The 20,272-nt window shown below is 49.7% G+C and overlaps 3 protein-coding genes across 9 annotated transcripts in view; 1 reads left to right on the top strand and 2 right to left on the bottom strand.

Annotated features, from left to right (window-relative positions):
- Positions 1 to 20,272, top strand: part of LOC145519832 (uncharacterized) — a 78,611-nt gene that overhangs the window by 50,529 nt on the left and 7,810 nt on the right. The window lies entirely within an intron of this gene.
- Positions 1 to 20,272, bottom strand: part of ACOX2 (acyl-CoA oxidase 2) — a 31,334-nt gene that overhangs the window by 4,699 nt on the left and 6,363 nt on the right. For all 7 annotated transcript variants that reach the window (XM_081524601.1, XM_081524604.1, XM_081524600.1 and 4 more), the window contains exons 6-13: positions 20,139 to 20,258; positions 19,700 to 19,815; positions 18,825 to 18,997; positions 16,623 to 16,785; positions 13,840 to 14,030; positions 12,086 to 12,265; positions 9,536 to 9,641; positions 6,236 to 6,453 (exon numbers count right to left, since the gene is read on the bottom strand). In XM_081524601.1, the coding sequence (XP_081380727.1) occupies positions 6,236 to 6,453; positions 9,536 to 9,641; positions 12,086 to 12,265; positions 13,840 to 14,030; positions 16,623 to 16,785; positions 18,825 to 18,997; positions 19,700 to 19,815; positions 20,139 to 20,258 (1,267 nt within the window). The remainder of the gene's footprint in view (positions 1 to 6,235; positions 6,454 to 9,535; positions 9,642 to 12,085; positions 12,266 to 13,839; positions 14,031 to 16,622; positions 16,786 to 18,824; positions 18,998 to 19,699; positions 19,816 to 20,138; positions 20,259 to 20,272) is intronic.
- Positions 2,446 to 2,917, bottom strand: LOC145519835 (protein FAM229B). The gene has a single exon (XM_081524728.1). The coding sequence runs from the start codon at positions 2,847 to 2,849 to the stop codon at positions 2,607 to 2,609; it is 243 nt and encodes an 80-aa protein (XP_081380854.1). The 5' UTR covers positions 2,850 to 2,917; the 3' UTR covers positions 2,446 to 2,606.

Here is a 20,272-nt window from a genome sequence, read left to right as displayed (position 1 = left end):
TATCTTTCTAGCTTACTCCCTCTACTACTCCGACTTCTATAATTCTCATTTTACCTTCCAGGCAGCAAAATTATTTTCTTTTAACCTATGGAATGAAGTATTTAAAAACTTGTGTACATGCTTCTCTTCTTTTTTTAACAGAGGATATGAACTAAAATTCATGACTGTTTACACTCTTCCCTAACCCTCATTTCACAAGACATTTGAGGTGCATGGGATACTGTACTTACTTTAATCCTGGATGGCCTTTCCTCATTATTATGACATGGTTTTCCTACAAGGCTGTTCATAATTCTTTGACTCGACTGGCACCTACTGCCTCAAGTCCCTTATCTGTGTGGTCTCACTTTCCCCATCCATCTGAAATTCCATGGTCGATTCACTCGCTCCAAGATATATTCAGCAGGTTTTCTTGCTTGTCATACTTGTTCAGCAAAACCCTATCCCTTGTTATCTCATTTTTCACCAACTTTGTCCCACACCTTTGTAACAATATATGCCGGAAAAGACCAATACTGACTGTGCTAAAGACTCGAGTGTGCCCTAATTGCTACCTGGGAATCATTCTTGGTTGGTCTAATTCATTTACTTGTTCATTCTCTTAGGTGATTCTCTCCCACCTTCTCGTTGATCCTCAGATCTGTGTTACTCACTTTCCCATCTCTCTTAACCTAGGTGACTTTGAGTCCCATTTTGCTGATGTGAAAATAGAAGTGGTCAGAGGAGTCCACAAGTTCCCAACCATACATTTAAACATACCGGGTTTTCTCTCTTTGAACAGGTACATTGTCCTAGTTACAAGCTCAGGCCAGTCCCTCATCCACTGGATACCTTCCCCGCTTGCCCAATAGAGAGCAGTGTTCCAGAAGCTCCTGTATTTCCACTGCAACCTCAGAATTCCCCTCTGTACTGGATCGTTTGCATCCGTATACAAACAGGCTGCCGTTTCTCCCATCTATATAAAAACTCATTTGACTGTTTCCCTCCCCATCATCTCACTTGTGTACCTTGCCTCTCCTTTGTGACAAAACTCCTTGAAAGTGTGAAGCTTCTTATGCTTGCTCTTCCCAGTTCTTCTTGTCTCTCTTTTCTCCTCAACTGGATTCAGGTTTTCCTTCCCTCCACTCCACTTAAGCAGCTTTTGTTGAGCTCATCTCCTCCTCATCTTTGAAGGGTCCTGAGACTCAGTGCCTGGGCCTCTCCTCTTCATACGCTCACCAATCGTGATACTGTCCTCGTGGCTTTAAATACCAGCCACACGCCAGTGGCTTCTAAATTTCTCTCCAGCCTCCCCTGCTTACTAATGGTTTACATGATTTCTAGCAGGCTCTTCAAACTTGATGTGTTCAAAACCAGACTCCTGATCTTCAAGACATTCTGTCCACCCTCCCCAAACCTGGCTCTCCGGTAGCCTTCCCCATTTATAGTCAATGGTGACTCTGTCCTGGCCCCAAACCTGAACTCCTCTCAGTCTCTTACTTTCCATGTCGGATCTGTTCGCAAATCTTGTTCTGTCTCCAGAATAAACCCAAACTTGGACCGCTTCCCACCACCTCTAGTGCTATCACCCTGGTCTAGTCCACCAGCATCTCTCACCGGGCTTGCTGCAGCAGCCTCCTAACTGGTCTCTCTGCTTTTCACTCGTCCCCCCTCCCCAATCGGTTCTTAATGTGGCAGTTGGAGTGATCCTTTAAAAACACACCTCAGATCCCCTCAGATGGTGTCTGTTTTACGCTCAGAACCCTCCTTGTTCTCACTCACAGCGGAGGGCAGAGTCTTCGCGTCTTTGCCGTGCCCTCCAGCCCCTCCGCTGCCCTCCCCAGCACGCCCCCAGCTTGCTGACCTCCGCGCTCTCTCCGCCTCACTCATGCGACTCCAGCTGCTGCGGCCTTTTCTCTTTCTCTGGGTGGACGTGCCGGGCACACTCTGCCTGCCAACATTCGTACTTGTCCTTCACGTGGAGCGCACTTTCCCCACACGGCTCCTCTTACCTCCCCACCTTCAGATCTTTCTTCAGATCATCACCGTCCCTGGGAGACCCTCTCTGACCTTGTGAAAGTCCCGTCCTCCCTCCCCACCCGCAGCGTTGCTGGCCCCCCTGCCCTGCTGTCCTGCCTTTGTGGGGTTTATGGCCACTGCATGAATGTTTGACCCAGTTCATACGTGTGTGTGTGTTTCCTCTCCTCTGGTCTGTGGCCTTTGCCGCCTGAAACTCGTATCCTTCATTTGAGGAATGTTTTCTTGCATTATTTTATTAATGATTTGCTTCTTTCAGTATTTTCTGTCTTCTCTTTCTAGTCCTGTTCTTCAGATGGACAGTTAGGATCAGTCCTCTTACTGTTTTTTATCTTCTGTCCTTTTTTGGTCATCTTGCTTGTTTGCTTGCTTTCTACGAGATTTCTGCAGCTTTGGCCTCTAGTCCTTCAGTTGAGCTTTTCATTTTCATTGTCATTAATTTCACAGAGCTCTTTTTGTTGTTCTCTGAATATTACTTTTTTTTTTTTTCATCCAAAGGTGCCACCACTTTTATTTGTTTACCAGATCATAAGATGATACTGGCCCGTTACCCTTGACCTAGTCAGACCTCTACACAGGACTTAACGGTGCTATTTGGGATGCATTTCCTTGCTGCTTTGTGCAGGTGGCTTTCGCATTGTTGCATAGACAGTGATGGGAACATCGGTTATTGTCAGGCAATGACTTCCAGGGCACCTTCGGAGTTGCCTGGTTGGTGACATTTCTTTCCCATTACAGGCAGCACTGGAGCTCAGTCCAGGCTCCAGCCCAATTGAAGAATCTCCCCCTTCCACCGGAAACCTCCTTGGCTGAGTCCCAAACCGAAAAGGCATAATTCACTGAAAACCAAAATAGGCCCAGTCTGATTCCTGTAGAGGTGAATAAATCAATTGCTTCTACTGACCTTCCAGGGAAGGCTGGAACTGCCAAAGGAATGATGATCAAATGTTCCAGTGACACCCAGAAATTGTGACATCAGAAGATTCTTTCACATAGTTTCCTACCTGCACGGCCTCCGGAGCTGCCGACGCTCAAAGATGTTGACAAGGCAGCGAGGATCCGCGTTCCTGAATATTACTTCTTAAGAAATGACATTCTTTTGCGCTTGCCATATGTCCTCTGAACTCTTTGAGGACGTTACTGATCTTTCAAAAAAGTTTTCACCATGAAGATTCTCTTGTGTCTTTGGAGTTGCCTTGTTCTTGCTTGGTCTCTGTCTTTTATGATGGGTTTTCCTCGAGTGCTGGCAATCCCTAAGTGGTCGTAGCTAAGAGTGGGACATTCTAGCTGATTAGAATCTGGGTGTACTTGTCAGTGTGGAGTTCCCCATGGGCTGAACTGGGTGGGCTATTGGGGAGCCCCGGTGTCCGTATCTTCACTTCTCTCTCCTCTGGACTGGTCAGATTCTCCAGAGAAGGACCATGATATCATTTTCCTACAGGACACTGAGCTGGCCGCCAGTTTGCTGGGAACTTGTGGGAAAAGAGAGCTTGCCAGGTGGTGCTAGAGGTAAAGAACTGCCTGCCAATGCAGGAGACATAAGAGATGCGGGTTTGATCCCTGGATCGGGAGGATCCTCTGGAGGAGGGGCATGGCAGCCCACTCCAGTATTCTTGCCTGGAGAATCCCATGGACAGAGGAACCTGGTGGGCTGCAGTCCATGGGGTCACAGGGAGTCGGACACGACTGAAGCGAGTTAGCATGCATGTACATGTGGGAAAAGAGGGCTGGGGGAGACGGCTGTCAGCATTAGCTTATAAACATTTATTCAGGCCCCTGGTTTCTGTAGGGTAGCCCAGTGGTCCTCACCCTTAACTAAGCCTGAGGTCTTCTAGCCTGCAGACTCGCTGTTTAGCCTTCTGCCAGGGATCTGTCAGGGAAAGTCTTATACCTGCTCAGAGAAGAGGAGGGGAACGGGGGATTCAGCTCCTTCTGAAATAGGCTCCAGCCCACCCTGTCTGTCCTCCCTTCACCCCCGTTGCCAAAGGGACCTGGTGCTGCAGTTCTTGAGGTTCTTTGGTGGCACTTGATTGCTTCTTGGCTTTTCCTACTTTGGTTTGTGATTCAGTGTAATCAGGTCTGCCACGTCACTGTTTGTCCATCTCCTCTCCAAATTTCATGTTTCCCTCTCCTGCTCTCTTTGTGGGTTTATGCCTTTAAAAATTTTTAAATTAATTTACTGATGTTTTTAGTAGGGTTTCAGGAGGGAACAAAAGTAAACGCATATGTTCAGTTTGCCATCTATGCCTGAAAGTGTCACCCCTGGGATTTTATGACTGTTTAAACCGCTGAAAACTGTTTTAGTCACTAATTACCATGACACAGAGAGCTGGTTCTTAGCGTCACTTAGAATAGTGTGCCATCCTTCATTTGTCATCTCAGAAATCTCTGGGTGAAACTGAATAATCAAGGCATGGAGTTGTGACATAGAACTGTTAAAAGCCTGGAGTCTCTTACATTCCTGATTATTCTGCAGCAGTAGAAAGGTAACTTTAGGGACCATAACGTGAATAAATCAACTTATGGGTTTGATGCATGCGTACGTTGTCTATTTGTGTCAGTGCTGTCTTTCTTGTCTTGAATTGTAAGTCTCTGGGGCCAAGGGAAGCACTTAGCAGGCTGTTGCAAATTAAAAAAAAAAAAATCATGCTTATTGGTATTAAGGTGGTCTTTTGTGTTTCATTATCATCGACAGTCAGGGCTAGAATGTTATCATCTTCATGTGCTTTAAATGCCAAGCTTTCCAGAAAGTTAGATATACTTGGGCTTGACGTGTGCAGTAGTCAATTATGCTATTAATGGTTCTAACCACTGGATTCTCTCTATTAGGGAAAGTTTAATACCTGGGACATAATTTTACATCTGATGTAGTTTTGATAATTTTTGAGTTTTAATTCACTGAGCACCAACTTGGAGTCATATGTAACATGTTGGATATTGTTAGAAATGAAAAAAAGTTGGTCTCGTTTTTTTTTTTTTAATCTCCTTCATGAATATCTTATTTTTTTTAAAGTTCAAATCTTCATTTATTTATTGGCTGTGCTTTGCGGGATGCGGGATCTCATTTCCCTGACCAGAAGGGATTGAACCTGTGGCTGCTTCCTGCAGCGGAAGCCTGGGGTCCTAACCACAGGACCATCAGGGAAGTCCCCTTTTCTTTTGTTCTCTTAGTCTTGTTGATGGAGGGTTTAGGGGTTGTCCCCTAAAACAGGCTGTCAGGTTGTCTCCTTTTCCATCTTATGGACAGTGGTTACTAATTAGTAATTTCTATTTCTTCCAATATCCTGGTCATGTTGGGGCTTTGGTTTCTATATGTTCTTAAAGTGATCATTTTGCTTATATATATAAAGTGACAGGATGAACGTATTGCATTAGCATGTCATGGCCATAAACTGCCCTGCTTTATGCTCTCTGTAAAACTATATTATTGTGGAGCAAACTCCAGGAGATCGTGAAGAACAGCGAAGCCTGTCATGCTGCAGTCCATGCGGTTGCAAAGAGTCAGACACGACTGAGCGACTGACTGGACGACAACAAATTGTTTTACAAGTTAGGAAATGAATTACTAGATTTTAAAAATGTCGTCTTGGAGCTGAGGGAGTGTTAAAGTGCGTTTAGTCAACTAAGCACATTCAACAAAAATAAGGGTATATTTGAAATAAACAATAGCCCAGCCTTCGTTTTAACATGCAGTTTAAGAGCACGTGCTCTGGAGGCAGACAGGTCCTAGACTGTGCCCTGCCCCTCTTCTGGCTGATTGTGTGACCTTCGAGCCTAGGTCCCAGTTTTCTCCCCTATAAAGTAGGAAAATTAATAGTATCCACTTTGGAAGGCTATCAGGATTAAAGGAGATGATGCATATAGAAGCTTTTGGCATACTGTCTGGCAAACATAAGTGTTCCTTAAGTACTAGCTAAGACTAAGACTCATTAATACTATTCTTGATACACAATATTAATATGTAGTATGCTTTATTTTATTCATATTCTAGAGATCCTGTCATTGCCGGATAATGTTAAAGAGTTTGAGGTAGCTAGATAATTTATTCTGAAACATTTTAGTTGTGATTTTTTCCCTTTTTTTTTCCCCCTTCCTTAATCCATAGTGTGTCCAGGACTGTTGCTGCTTTTGCCAGACCCCCGTTTAGCAAGAATTTTGGAGCTGAAGGTTTTGGCATTTGAAAAGAACAGAGGGTTGAGGGTGAAGGGCAGCCACTCACCGGATGAGGGGGAGCAGGTCCAGGTAGGCTTTTCTCGCCATGTCTATTTGGGCACCAGACAGGAAGCCGTCATGGAGGAAGTCGCCTGCATTAGTCAGGATGCCATGTAGGGCATAGAGGTCACAGAGGCGTTTGAGCACCTGCTGAATCGCTGGCTGGCTTTCCAGTTTCTCCAGAGCTTCTGTGAAAATCTTCACAGTGACATAGTAGAGGTGTGCCTACAAAGACACAGAGATGCGTCAACCTCTGATTTCTGCCTCCACAAATCATCCCGGAAGCTTGGCAAGACTGCTGGAAGAAGCCTGCTGTGGCCGTGTGTTTCCCAGCAGGCTGAAAAGCAGCTGCCTCTCTCCTAGCTTGCTGCGTCTGACTAAGCGTTTTCGATGGTGCGCGTGCTGGGGGCTGGTGGGCTCTGGAACATGGCCCTTCATTTCTCATTGTGCTTGGGGCAGTTTCAAGTTGGTTTGAAAGAAAGAATACAGGAGTGTTGGAGGCTGACCTGGGCCAGTGGGGGGACAGCACCACTTCTGTCAAGAAAATAGCTATTTATTGTCTGCCGTTGTGTTCACTGCTTTGCCACCTGTACCTGGGCCGCTGACCCCGTGCCGGGTTTGCGGTATTTGGATGTGGTTAAGGAGTGGATGTGCTCCGCTGCCCTCCCAGGTCAGATGCCTTGGTGCTCAGACTGCACCCGCTGTGGCAAAGTTAGAGACCCTCACTTTCCCACTTATACCCTGTGTCCCTTTTCTCACCTGAGAGCCGCATCCTTGAATTCTCAGGGCTCTGGCTTGAAGAGTGGAGTGATGAAGAGCTGCTCGAGGGTGCCTGCCTCTGCCTTATGGAGCAGGAGGGGGACCAGGCAGAGGAGGGGCTCCTTGGGAAAAGGCTGAGCCGCACCCTGGCACCGTGCCCTGAACACAGCCTTAATTTGTGTGTGTATTGGTTTCAAGCTTCTCTCCTGTCCTGTTTGGGGTGGGAGTGGGATTTATACTTTGTAGCATTTATACTCTGTGATCAGTCATGTCTGACTCTTTGCCACCATTGGTCTATAGCCCGCCAGGCTCCCCTGTCCATGGGATTTCTCAGGCAAGAATACTGGAGTGGGTTGCCACTTTCTTCTTCAGGACATCTTCCCAACCCAGGGGTTGAACCCACGTCTCCTTTGTCTCCTGCATTGCAGGTGGATGGATTCTTTACCACTGAGCCACCTGGGGAGCCCTGTTTATATACTCAAGGTGGCTCCTTAAGTTTTACATCTATTAACTCATATAACCTTCACAATAATCCTACAAGGTAGATCCTTTTATTAGCTCCATTTTGTGGAGGAAGTGTGTGAGGCATCTAGAGAGTAAGTTCCTTGCCTAGGCACTGGCTAATGAGTGGTAGCAGTGAGTTCTGAACCAGGGCAGTCTGTCTCTCGATTAAGAATTGGTAGCATTACTTGCTACCCTGCGTCGCCAAAGCCACCAGAGACCGAGGCTGGGTTTTAATGGGCCAGGACCAGAACCTGGGCCGGGTTCGCTCCTGCCTGTCCACCCCTCTGCCGCTGTTCGCATCGGCCCCTCATGTTGCTCTGCTACACACGTCTGCTTTCCAGATGAGACCCAGTGGGGTCCTTGAGGTTTCTGTAGAGGACAAGGCCTCCCAGAGCCCAGGAAGCGCAGGTTTCCCTGCCCCTTACGACTTCAGAGGGTCGGCATCAGCACCGCCTTCCCAAGAAGCTGTTCATCCTTAAAACTGAGATCACACTCCTCTCCCTCTCAGGGTCATGGGTATTAAATGAGGTAACCCCGGCAGGCAGCATTTGGTGCCTTTGAAGGCAGGGCATGGGTTTGGAAAGCAGGTGAACAATAGGCAGATGCGGTACCTTTTTGGGTGTCTGGTGAGACTACAGCCTCTGCTTACCCTCTTCTGTGCCGATACTGCATTGAACACAGCAGGCAGCACCTCTGTGGTGGACAGAGCGGAATGGAGAGTGGCAGAAGCACACCTCGCCCCACCGCACCGGCCGGTGTGATGGAGGTGGCAGGCCACCAGGTGGCGCTCCTGTCCGCCTGCCGCCGGGAGCTGCTACAGAACCCTGGTGGGTGCTCCTGTTATAAGGCGGCTGTTTCCTGGGCCTGCTGCCCGAGGATTGAAGTGACCACCTTGGTTTTCCAGCCGTAGGTAGGGCCAGAGTCCAAGCTGCCTGAGCTAGAGCTCAGGAGCCATTCGTAGCTCCTTGCCACCGCACTGCTTTCTGAAGCCTGTCCCTTGCTTTCTTCCACACCCTGACTATCTCTGCATCCACCCATTTCTCTCCTTGCCCTCTGGCAGGTTCATGGTCTGGGGCACCCTCAGCCCTTCCCAGATGGCTGCTGCCTGCTCTGTACTGACCTCTAGCCTCCAGTCCTCTCCTCCCCCTGCAGCCTGTATGATCCTTCTAGCATGAAACTCATTGCTTCACTCTTCTGATGGAAACCCTGCAGAGGCTTCCCACTGTGGTGAACACAAAGCCCAGACTTCTCACAGTGTTGTCGGAGCTGCCAGGCCTTACCTATCTTTCCTTCTCCCCTCCCCTCCTTCCTCTCCTTGTTCGTCCTCTTCCTTTAGGTTCTCCTTGGAAGGACGTGCATTTCCTCCCAAACACAGTGCCTTTCCTTGCCTCCACCTCTTGCATCTCCTGACCCCTTTGTTGGAAACCCTTCCTCCCCAAAGCCACAGCCTCCACCCACTGTCTGGCTGATTTCAGCTTGTCTTTGCAGTCTTGGCCTGTATGGTTTTTCTGAGAATGCTTTCTGACTCCTTGAGGTGGGTGGATTTGGACCTGCTCTGGCACCTTGGGGCAGCCTGGGTTTCCTCATGGCAGTGCTTTCCTGATCGTAGCCATGCATGGCTTCTCTTGAGCCCCCCAGAACCTGGCCTGACGGCGGGTGTTGGAGCGCTCGAGTATTTGCTGGCAGACAGTGAATTATGCACAAACACAAAACACAGTGGAAACGGAATCAGACATCTGTGGATTGTCTGTGGGGCTAAGGAGAGACTTGACCTGCTTTTCTATCTGGGAGGAAATATTTGAACAACCTGAAGCAAATCCAATAACACCGCCTCATTACATTTTTTCTCTAAGAGCTGCCATCAAGACTGCTTTGGAGTTAAGTCCTTGAATTAAAATGCCCAGGGCTAAAGCCTTGAAAGTGAAATGAGGGCAGTCACTGAGCGGGGCTGAGGCGTAATGGCAGAGTCCAGGTTTTCTCTGCCTGGCAGCTTGCTGGGGAAACAGAACGGGGCCCTTTCAGCTCTGGCTGACTGGCAGCTCACCTTGGTGGCCTGGACATGGATGACAGTGGTCTGGTTCCACGCATCGTGCTCATCGGCCCCGGCTTGCCTCAGCGTCTGTAAGTGATGCACCGAGTCCTTTATGAGCCTAAAGGCCAGAGGAAAAAAAAGGTTCTGTTTCTTGACTGAGTGGAGAAGCGATTGATGGCGTTTGTCGCAGGATGCCTGGGGTCCCACAGAAGTAGAACGGTTCCATTTATTGACCGTTTGTTGGTTTTAAAAACCTAAACAGTGGGTTGCCAATGTACTTGTTATATATAATCTCCTTAACCCTTCTGAGGGTAAGGCATTCCCAGTTTGCAGTGGGAAACATGGAGTCTTAGAGAGGTTAAGTAACTGGTCCACGGTCACGCAGCTAGGAAGGAGTTCTTAACCTCCTAGCTGCACCAGGCGCCCGCCCCTCTTTCTGATGCAGTCTCCACCCTGATGCCAGGGTTTTCAGGCCACTCAATTGTCTGACTTCCTGTGCCCGAGCAAGGAGAGTGATTTTCCTCTAAAGGCTAGTTGAAGCCTATCAGTCACCCACTCTGCTCCAAGTTCCACCTAAGGGACTTTAAAAGAGGAGGAAAGAAAACCATCCTTGTTCTCTAGACTACAAAATTGGTCATTTGCCATTTAGTTAACCTTTATTCTTTTATCTTCTGTTCCCTGCCCATCCGCTCCTGACCCTTGGAATTTGTATGCAAAACAAGCTATTTATTAAGCAATACTTACTTTGCTTTGTCACGGGATAGATAAGCACATGTCACATTGAGTTCTGAGCGAAAAGCGATACACAACCATCTCTTGCTATCTCTGGGGGTGGGTGGGGGGCAGGGGGAATGGTCCCAGGATCCCCACAGATACCAAAACAGAGATGCTCAAGTCCCTGTATGAAACAGTGTGGTATGGTCACAGGCTCTGCATCCGTGCATGTGGAAGGCCAACTGGGGTGGCATTTTAATTACCCCGAGCAGCCTTCTTTTACCCGCCCCTCCACTCCAGCTGAAATGTTACTTCTGTGAAGCCTGGACTTTGGTTTCTATCAGACTGGTTTACTGATGGATCCCTAGAGCCTGGTGGATTATTAAGTACTTGCTAGATACTCGTGGAAAAAATAGATGAGTGTTCCAAGTTACTTTTGATCTTGAAATAACTATTAACCATCCCTGGGATCACCAGTTGGGCTATGCTGCTGCTGCTAAGTCGCTTCAGTCGTGTCCGACTCTGTGCGACCCCATAGACGGCAGCCCACCAGGCTCCGCCGTCCCTGGGATTTTCCAGGCAAGAGGACTGGAGTGGGGTGCCACTGCCTTCTCCGGTTGGGCTATAAGACCTCTTATTATGTACTGAAGCTGTTTTTCCCAGGTTGTTTTTGGTGTGCTAGTGGGGGAGGGCTCAGGAGGTCTCCCTTCTAGGTAGTTAAACCTCTGCATCTTCTCCGTGGGAGTGTCTCTGTTTGGCCATGCCCAGTCTTTGTTCCCAGCCCCTGGCACATGTGGATGTCCCTGGCACATAGTCCGTGTCTGACAGTTTTACTGAGGGACAGAGTGGAGAAGTCTTTGGTCTTGTCTATGTGCCCTGGAGCCTACTAGACCCTGGAAATAAACAAAATCTATCCTTTGTTATACTCATAGTTTTAAATGTTATTTTTAGATTGTGGGGTGTTTTGACCATGTAAGTACCATTATCCCTCTGTATCCAGTTTCCACATCTTCAGATTCAACCAAGGGTCAAAAATATTTGGGAGAAGCAAACTCCTGAAAGTTAGTTCCAAAAAGCAGAAGTAGACTTTGGTGCACACTGGCAACTATTAACATATCAGTAACGTTGTATTTATACCTGTTCACATAATATTTACATTTTATTGGGTATTATAAGTAATCTGGAGATGATTTAAAGTATATGGGAGGGTATGCATAGGTTTTATGCAGATATGTATGCATAACATTGCAAATCTGTAAATATTCTGTTTTATAGAAGGGTCTTGTGTGTGTATCCTGAGAGTTTGATATCTACAGAGGTCCTGGAACCAATCCCCTGCGGATACAGAGGGATGACTGCAATATTTTATTTATTAGTATTAATATTAGTACTGATAGCCGTACTAGTATTATCAATATTTACACTATATAATTATATAAAAGTATTGCATATATAATTATTTTATAATTATGTTACATTATCATATAATTATATTATTATGCTATAATATTATCAGTACTAGTACTGATACGTTTTTGGTATTTGCAGTGTGTGAGTACATTCTTTGTATTTCAGACCGCAATAAGAGCCTAAAGATTTAAAAAAATTCCTTGCATTGGCTTGAGAGGGGATATCTTCCTGTTATTGTGAGCAGGATGGGAAAGTGACAGGTGTGAATTTGCCTCCTCTCTGCCCCTGGTGACAGAAACCGAGAGGAGTGAGGAGGTTGGAAAAGGGGGCTGGTTTGTGGAAGAGTATCCAAGACTGTCCCCCCAGCCAATCCCAAAGGCCCTAAGTGGAAAGGAGCCTGCCTCCAGGTGGGGTAGTTGGTTTCTCAGCGTGGCTCACCTGACTGCTACGTGTGCCCAGGCCGTGGTGTAGAGCTCGGGGTGGAGGAAGTCGGCTGCTGTTTGGGCTGGACACCGGCCCAGGTCAGGTGCGGTCAGGTATGCAACAGACTGAGGGAGAGACCCCTTCGATGCGGAGCCTGGGGACTTCTGAGTGTTCAGGTAGCTCTTTATCAGAAACCTGGGGGGCAGAGGTACCAAAAGGTGAGAGGGTTGTGGGGGCCCCGTGGGACAGCCCAGCACGCCTCTCTCCCAGCATCGTGCACACTTAGGCTCCCCATGGGAGAACCAGGGCCACCCACACTCTTTCCTAGGTCCCTGCTGGTGGCTGCTCCTCACTCAAAGCCACAGTGCATCTGGGGCTATAATTTCTTTCACAGTGACATGGGGCTGGAGCCGCAGACCTGGGCAGACATCTTCAGATCCTGAACATAAAGCCTTTTGATAATGGAACAATCTTCTGTCTTGGTTAGGATCTTGTGATTTGGGGATTTATGACGATTATACTGTGACTGCGGAAATTAAATTTTCTTAGCTGATAAAAGGATAAAAAGATTGTGAACATGAATGGGAGAATTACAGGAGACTCTTAGCTGCTTCTTTATAATAATCCAGTGGTTAGAGGCTCTGGGTCAGAGAAGCCTGGATTCCCATGCCACTCCACTGAGACCTCTGTGACCCTGTAGAAGTCACTTCACTTCCCTCAGCCTCCATGCTTCCATCTCTAGATGATGATGATAGTCATCTGATGGGGGTCTGTGAACTGGATGAGACAGTATTTTCTGAGTACTCGGCAGTGTGGGGCATAAGAGTATCTAATACATGATTTTGTATTCCTTTTGTAATTTGAAAAAAAAAGTCATGTTGTATATGTACAAGTTTTTAAAGAAATGTTATATAGCAAATTTGCCAGTCCTTTCTCCCTGCCTGGAGTGGTATTTGCCCTGTCTAGTCCCCTGAGATGGAGGCGCCTGAAAGGCCTCATTAGCCACAGTCGCACGAGAGAAGAAACTGCCCGTTGAGGGGATGAGGAATGAGTCATCCCTCCCTGCCTTTCAGGGTGGGGCCTCCGGTGCAGACCCTGTGCTAAGCCTGGGCATGCCGCAGTGAACAGGGAGCTCCCCACCACACAGAGACGCGCAGATTGTGATAACTGCTCCAAGGAAATGGCAGTTGCTACCCTAGACGGAGTGGTCAGGGGGAGCGTCTGGAGGAGGTATCATTTTAGCTGAGCCCCGAAGGGTGAGGAGGAGCCAGCTGTGCACCAGAAAGCTGGGGGTGGAGGGGACAGAGGGTGCAGGCCCCTCAGAAGTGAGCAGAGGAGGAGGTGGGGAGAGGATGGAGGGAGGCAGGGCCAGATGAAAAGGTCCTTTTAGGCTGCGGTGTGGGGTGTGGCCTTTTCCTGGGAGCTGAGGGAAGTGATTGAAGAATTGGGAGCTGGGGAAAGAGGTGATCTTCTTTAGGCTTTGAGAAGGTGCCCTTGGCTGCCTGTGGAGAAAGGACTGAAGTGAGGCAGGTGGGAAGCTGCAGAGCAGGGAGGAGACTGATGCTGTGGTCCAGGGGGCGGGGCTGGCGGCCTGGCTGAGGCTGCAGGGTCTGGGGAGAAGGGGATGGGTTGGAGACATGGTGTGGGAAGTGGGCAGCCCCCACGTGGCGACCCCAAAGTCTGCTCCCTCCGTGGGCGTGAGATGATGCTTCAACCCAGGCAGCAGCTCGGTGGGGCCCCTGGGGGCCAGGCAGAGGCCTGGGCCTTACCTGGCCGTCTGCAGGTAGAGCACTGTGTTCTCGCCCTCATAAGTGCAGGAGGCTGTCACTCTGGTGAGCAGGGAGGGCAGGCCGCTCAGCTGCGAGTAGCCGTGTCCACCGCAGGCCCTGCGGCACTGCTCGACCCCCTGGGTGCAGAAATCCGACAGCATGGCCTTCAGACCTGCACTCAGCGCGTGAAGCTGTGAGAATAAGAAGGGGGTCAGGCAGCGTCAGGAGCAACGTACCTGCTGTTCACAGAGCGCCCACAGATGCTGAGCACCGCCCTGTGCGGTGAGAACTGTTTCCTCAGCCCATGACTTGATGAATGAGAAAACAAAGACTCAGGTCACAGAGAGAGGCAGTGTCACTGGAGGGCTGGTAAGAGCAAAGGATAAGTGTCCAGGCCAGTGTCTCCAGGGCCTCGGGAAGATAGTGCTTCCCGGGTCGGTCTCACCATTATCCAGGAGCTGCAGATTGTCCCCACAAGCAGCAATTTTGGAGAGCTTGTCTGTGAGGATGTGGGTCCACCGTCAACCCACTGTTTTGAGTTGTAGGAGTGGCCGTCAGGCAATAGACCTGGTCTGAGTTTTTGGTTCTAGCAAGCCCTTACCCGTCCCTCTGACTTTCAGGTCCTTGGGAGGAAGGGCCATGTCCCTTAACCTCTCTGTGCTTCACTTTCCTCATCTGTAAAATGGGTATGGTTCCTGCTGTACAGTGGACAGATTACTGAAGCAATGCTCATAAAACATAGGGCCTGGACAGACTAAATCTTAGTGGGTATGTGTGTGTATGTCCACAGTCCTTTATCTGAGAGGGCCTTGGGGCCAGATGTGTGTTTGGAGTCAGAATATTTTTTGGATTTTAGAAAGGTAAAACAGGGCATTTAAGGAGGATTAAATATAATACTACGAACAAAGCTAGTGGAGGTGATGGAATTCCAGTTGAGCTATTTCAGATCCTCAAAGGTGATGCTGTGAAAGTGCTGCACTCGATATGCCAGCAAATTTGGAAAACTCAGCAGTGGCCACAGGACTGGAAGAGGTCAGTTTTCGTTCCAGTCCCAAAGAAAGGCAATGCCAAAGAATGCTCAAACTACCGCACAATTGCACTCATCTCACATGCTAGTAAAGTAATGCTCAAAATTCTCCAAGCCAGGCTTCAGCAATACGTGAAACGTGAACTTCCAGATGTTCAAGCTGGTTTTAGAAAAGGCAGAGGAACCAGAGATCCAATTGCCAATATCCGCTGGATCATCGAAAAAGCAAGAGAGTTCCAGAAAAACATCTATTTCTGCTTTATTGACTATGCCAAAGCCTTTGACTGTGTGGATCACAATAAACTGTGGACAATTCTGAAAGAGATGGGAATACCAGACCATCTGACCTGTCTCTTGAGAAACCTGTATGCAGGTCAGGAAGCAACAGTTAGAACTGGACATGGAACAACAGACTGGTTCCAAATAGGAAAAGGAGTACGTCAAGGCTGTATATTGTCACCCTGCTTATTTAACTTATATGCAGAGTACATCATGAGAAACGCTGGGCTGGAAGAAACACAAGCTGGAATCAAGATTGCCAGGAGAAATATCAATAACCTCAGATATGTGGATGACACCACTCTTATGGCAGAAAGTGAAGAAGAACTAAAGAGCCTCTTGATGAAGGTGAAAGAGGAGAGTGGAAAAGTTGTCTTAAAGCTCAACGTTCAGAAAACTAAGATCATGGCATCTGGTCCCATCACTTCATGGGAAATAGATGGGGAAACAGTGGAAACAGTGTCAAACTTTATTTTTTTGGGCTCCAGAATCACTGCAGATGGTGATTGCAGCCATGAAATTAAAAGACGCTTACTCCTTGGAAGGAAGGTTATGGCCAACCTAGATAGCATATTTAAAAGCAGAGACATTACTTTGCCAACAAAAGTCCGTCTAGTCAAGGCTTTGGTTTTTCCAGTGGTCATGTATGGATATGAGAGTTGGACGGTGAAGAAAGCTGAGCGCCGCAGAATTGATGCTTTTGAACTGTGGTGTTGGAGAAGACTCTTGAGAGTCCCTTGGACTGCAAGGAGATCCAATCAATCCATCCTAAAAGAGATCAATCCTGGGTGTTCATTGGAAGGACTGATGTTGAAGCTGAAACTCCAATACTTTGGCCACCTCATGCGAAGGGTTGACTCATTGGAAAAGACCCTAATGCTGGGTGGGATTGGGGGTGGGAGGAGAAGGGGACGACAGAGGATGAGATGGTTGGATGGCATAACCGACTCAATGGACATGGGTTTGGGTAGACTCCGGGAGCTGGTGATGGACAGAGAGGCCTGGCGTGCTGCATTTCATGAGGTCGCAAAGAGTCAGGCACGACTGAGCTGAACTGAAATATAATACACCTATAGGAGCCCAGGGGCATCTTAGTGGTCTGATTGATGTACTGGTATTTCTGCTGCAAAATGTATTCACAGCGAGTGGGATAAATCAGGTCAATTCCGGTCAAACCGTGCCACCCGGTGAATTCTACGTGACTTTTGGTTTTCAGAGCTTTCTGGGTTTCATACACCGTCTGTGATTACTTCATCTAACATATTTGGAGCTTCCTGGGGGCCAGACCTGGGAGGATTTATATGTCGGAATATGGTTCACCTGTGGCGGGGGTTGGGCTGGGATGTTGCAAATCTTCTGCGGAGTCGGAGTTGGGGGAGGCAGAAAGAGCCCAGGGCGGGCAGGACTGGGGCTGTATCCCAGGGGGAGGACAGTTTCAGCCACGGTCCCAGCTTCTGCCCCCCCAGGAAGCAGGTACCTCAGGCAGGAGTCTGAAGTCTCCGTCCATAATGAAGCTGTAGGAGTGGCGGAAGAACTCCAGGAGGTTGTTGGCCACAAAGTGGAACGCATAGGCCATGGCCAGGGCGGGAAAGAGTTTCTGCTGCTGTGTCTGGTAGTCCAAGACCTTCGCCTCTGGGTCGCTGAGGGAAAGGAAAGCAGATTTAGAAGGTTGCTACCTGCCCCACCCACCTTCCCGTATCCTCGATGCCATAAAAGCCTTAAGAACGGACAGTTGTTGATAACTCACTGCCAGACTTGGCCTAGACGGACATAGGACTACTAATAACCTTAAAATTCCATCTCACATGAACATCCACACATTTCACTGTAGAAATGCCGACATGTTTGCTTATGGGTGCTGCCCCTTGTGGAGGTTTGCAAAATTATAGTATATGTACCTGTAAAAATCTGGCAAGTTCTGAATACCAGCATTCCTGGTCTCAAGGATTTGAGGTGAGGGGTTGTGGCCCCGAAGCCCGGGTTATTTGACCCTTGACCTTTCACTGCCCAGGTTCATGTGCTGGGAAATACTGTGAAACCTAGTCAGTAACTCTGAGGATGTGAACGTGGGTTTGATGGAATTCCGAGGTAGGGATTTCTCCTGCCTCGTCCATTACTGTGTCCTCAGCGCTTGAGACTCTGGTCAGCATTTGGGGCCTGCGGTAGGTAACCACTGTGGGTTGAAAAAAGTGTGACCGTGAGAGGCCTCCCGTGGGTGATGGGGAGAAACCTGGTGTCTCTTCCGGCCAGCAGCCCCTCACCTGGACATGCACTACTATAACCATCTTCAGGGCATTTCTGCAGTCCATAAACCTGGGCTTCAGCAGGACACCGTTGGCAATACCGTCTTCCCAGCTCGCCTGTCACCAGAGACGACTCCCTCAGCCCAGGATTCTGAAGCCAGCCTGGCTGAGGTGCCTTGGGCTTGCTGGTGAAGGACCCTGGACTGAGGGCCTGGGGTGCCTCAGCACTCTGGAAGAGCGTTCTTGTCAGGCCCGTTAGTAGATGGGGAAGCCGAGGGACGGAAGGGCTGGGCGGCTAGTCTGAGCTCCTGCAGCTAGCGAGCAGCCGAGTTGAGGGTGGCACAGGTCTGCCTGGTCTCGACCCTCAGTCCACTGTGCGTTCACCAACTGTGGATCCTTGAGCCCGTGGTATGAAACCACCAGATTCTTAGACCAGATGTTCTCAAGTTCCAGTCCTGGTGGTCCTGCTCTTCTCTTTACAAGTGAGGAAGTAGGCCCAGAGAGGGCAGAGGACTTGCCCAGGGTCACTTGGTGAGTTGGGGCAAGAATTGCCCTAACCCCCGCCTGTCTCTGCACCACGAGTTCAGTCAGCTGTGCCGTGTCCAGCCCAGCCTCTCTCCCTGAGCTCACACTGCAGCCCCGTAGGCCGGCACTCCAGTTTGCTGCAACCTGGGTGTGTGCCCGTGTGGGACATGTTTATTCTAGAAAATTCTTTGTCTACCAAAAAATGAAATGTAATGGGCAGTTCTATATTTTTTCCTGATGAATCTGATAACTATGTGTGTGCCTGCATGCATGAGGGAACATGCCTTTGTACACATACACACATTAAAGCAGAAAAACTCCTATGAATTACCTGCTACTTTTAAAATTAAAAAAATAAGTGCAAATCATTAAAAAAAAAAAAGCAGAAAGTATAGTCAGCCGTTCAGTGCCCTGGAGTAGACAGAGGATCAGCCACAGACAAGGATGTAGATATGGACATACCACAGCCAGGAGCTGACAGTCACAACCAGACAGAACCGTCTCCAGCCACAGTCTGATGTGACCGCGGTCTTTTCTGGACACAAGCCTTCACAGGTGACAGAACAACCTCCGGAGCCATGTTCACCCACAGCGTGGCACCCAGCCTATCTGATGACACTCAGCCTGGCACAGCCATACGGAACCCATGTGGCCAGACCGAGTCCACTCTGGTGGTGCGGGGCCAGACACTGACTGACAGATACAGGTCGGGCCGGCTGGTCAGCCAGGATTCCAGGGAGCCAGATAGAGACCCCACAGACCGGATGGGCCAGGCCCAGGTGACTGTGTGTGCACGAGGGGGCTCACGTGTGCTCCTGGCACCCCACACTGGCGGAGGGCTGGGGTCAGGGGGCAGACACTGTTGGATCGAGGGGTCCCGAGCTGCGGTGGCTCCTGTGGGTGCCCCTTGCCTGGGCCGGAGGCGGGATTGGCGGCGAATGACGGAGTAGCGGATGGCAATGATGCAGGCTTTCTGCAGCAGCGGGAGGACCTCGACCAGCAGAATGTCCACACGTACCACCACCATGCTGAGATAGTTGCTCTTCGGTACTCCGAGCTTGACGTAGGTGCCATCTGGCAGAACCTGGTAGACCGGGGGCAGGTAGTGGGTCTGAGCTGGGGCTCCCTAGCCTTCTGGCGCCCAGAACCACGGGCCTCCCTGCACTGCAGACATTGCCGTCCTCTGGCTGCTGACCCGGAGCAGACCCAGCCAGCACCAGCTGCAGCGTGCTGGTGCGGCCACGTGCATTGTTCAAACAGAAGGTTGCCTGTACTTGCTGCTACATACCCACTGCCCACATGCCTCAGCTCACAGCTCCTCCCCGGGACACCCCAGACCTCCCCACAAGCCACAGCTTCCCGCATGTCCATGATCATGCCTGGCAAAGTGGGGATCTGCCCCCCCCACTCCAAGAACTTCCTCCAGCATTTGGCTGGTGTCTGTTCAGAGATTGGTTGTATGCAGGCTGTACTGGAGGCACACGCACACACCATCCTCAACCTGTTCCTCTTTTCCTCACATGGCCTTGCCACCCTACCCCGACTGCTGTGCCACCCAATGCAGTGAGCATTTACTCTGAGGTTCAGAGAGGCCAAGTAACTTGCCCAAGATCACACAGCTCCCAAACTGGGACTTTACTCAGTTCTGCGGGACTCCAGAGCCCCTCTGGGAGGGATGCCCCAAACCCAACTCTGTGGATGAGGACCCAGGGGCAGCAGCAGCATTCTGTGGGGTGTCTCTGCCCCCTCGCAGGCAGTGCAGGCTTGCAGCCTCCCCAGGACCCACCTGTGCGAAGCGATTCAGCATGTTCTCCCTGGGGATGCGCACGTGGTCCAGTTTGAGGAAGCCATTATCCGTGTGTTCAAAGCCCATCTTGGGCCCAATGTCCCCAGTGGTGATCCCTAGGAGGAGATGGAGGTAGGGGTGGCCGTCAGTTGAGGGCTCATATGTCAGGTAGCACACAGCCACATGCTGGCTCAGCCGAGCCTCACAGCGGTCCATGGCGTTGGGGTTATCACAGCTGTTTGCAGGTGAGCAGGCTGAGGTCAGGTGCTGAATCTTGCTCGTATCCACCCAGCCGGTTAGCGCCAGGTCTGTGCAACTGGACCGGCCCCTGCCCAAGGGAGACAGGCCCCAGTTTCCCCCATGGACCTCTGGGGCCCAGGACAGGGAGGCCTGGTGGGGTCTCCTGGCAGGAGTCCTAGAGGAAGGAGCAGGACCTTACCTGGCAGCGGGCTGTGGTCGTCGAGGCTCCGGATGGGGACAATAAAGGCATGCATGCCCTGCCGGGCTCCAGAGCAGATCAGCTGGGCCAGGACCAGGGCATGGGTGGCTGACCGTCCCACTGCGGGTAGAGAG

The sequence above is a fragment of the Giraffa tippelskirchi genome, chromosome 9, assembly GCF_054371585.1.
Source record: "Giraffa tippelskirchi isolate mGirTip1 chromosome 9, T2T-mGirTip1v1.2.pri, whole genome shotgun sequence".
NCBI classification, from domain to species: domain Eukaryota; kingdom Metazoa; phylum Chordata; class Mammalia; order Artiodactyla; family Giraffidae; genus Giraffa; species Giraffa tippelskirchi.
This window is presented reverse-complemented; position numbering and strand designations above follow the sequence as displayed.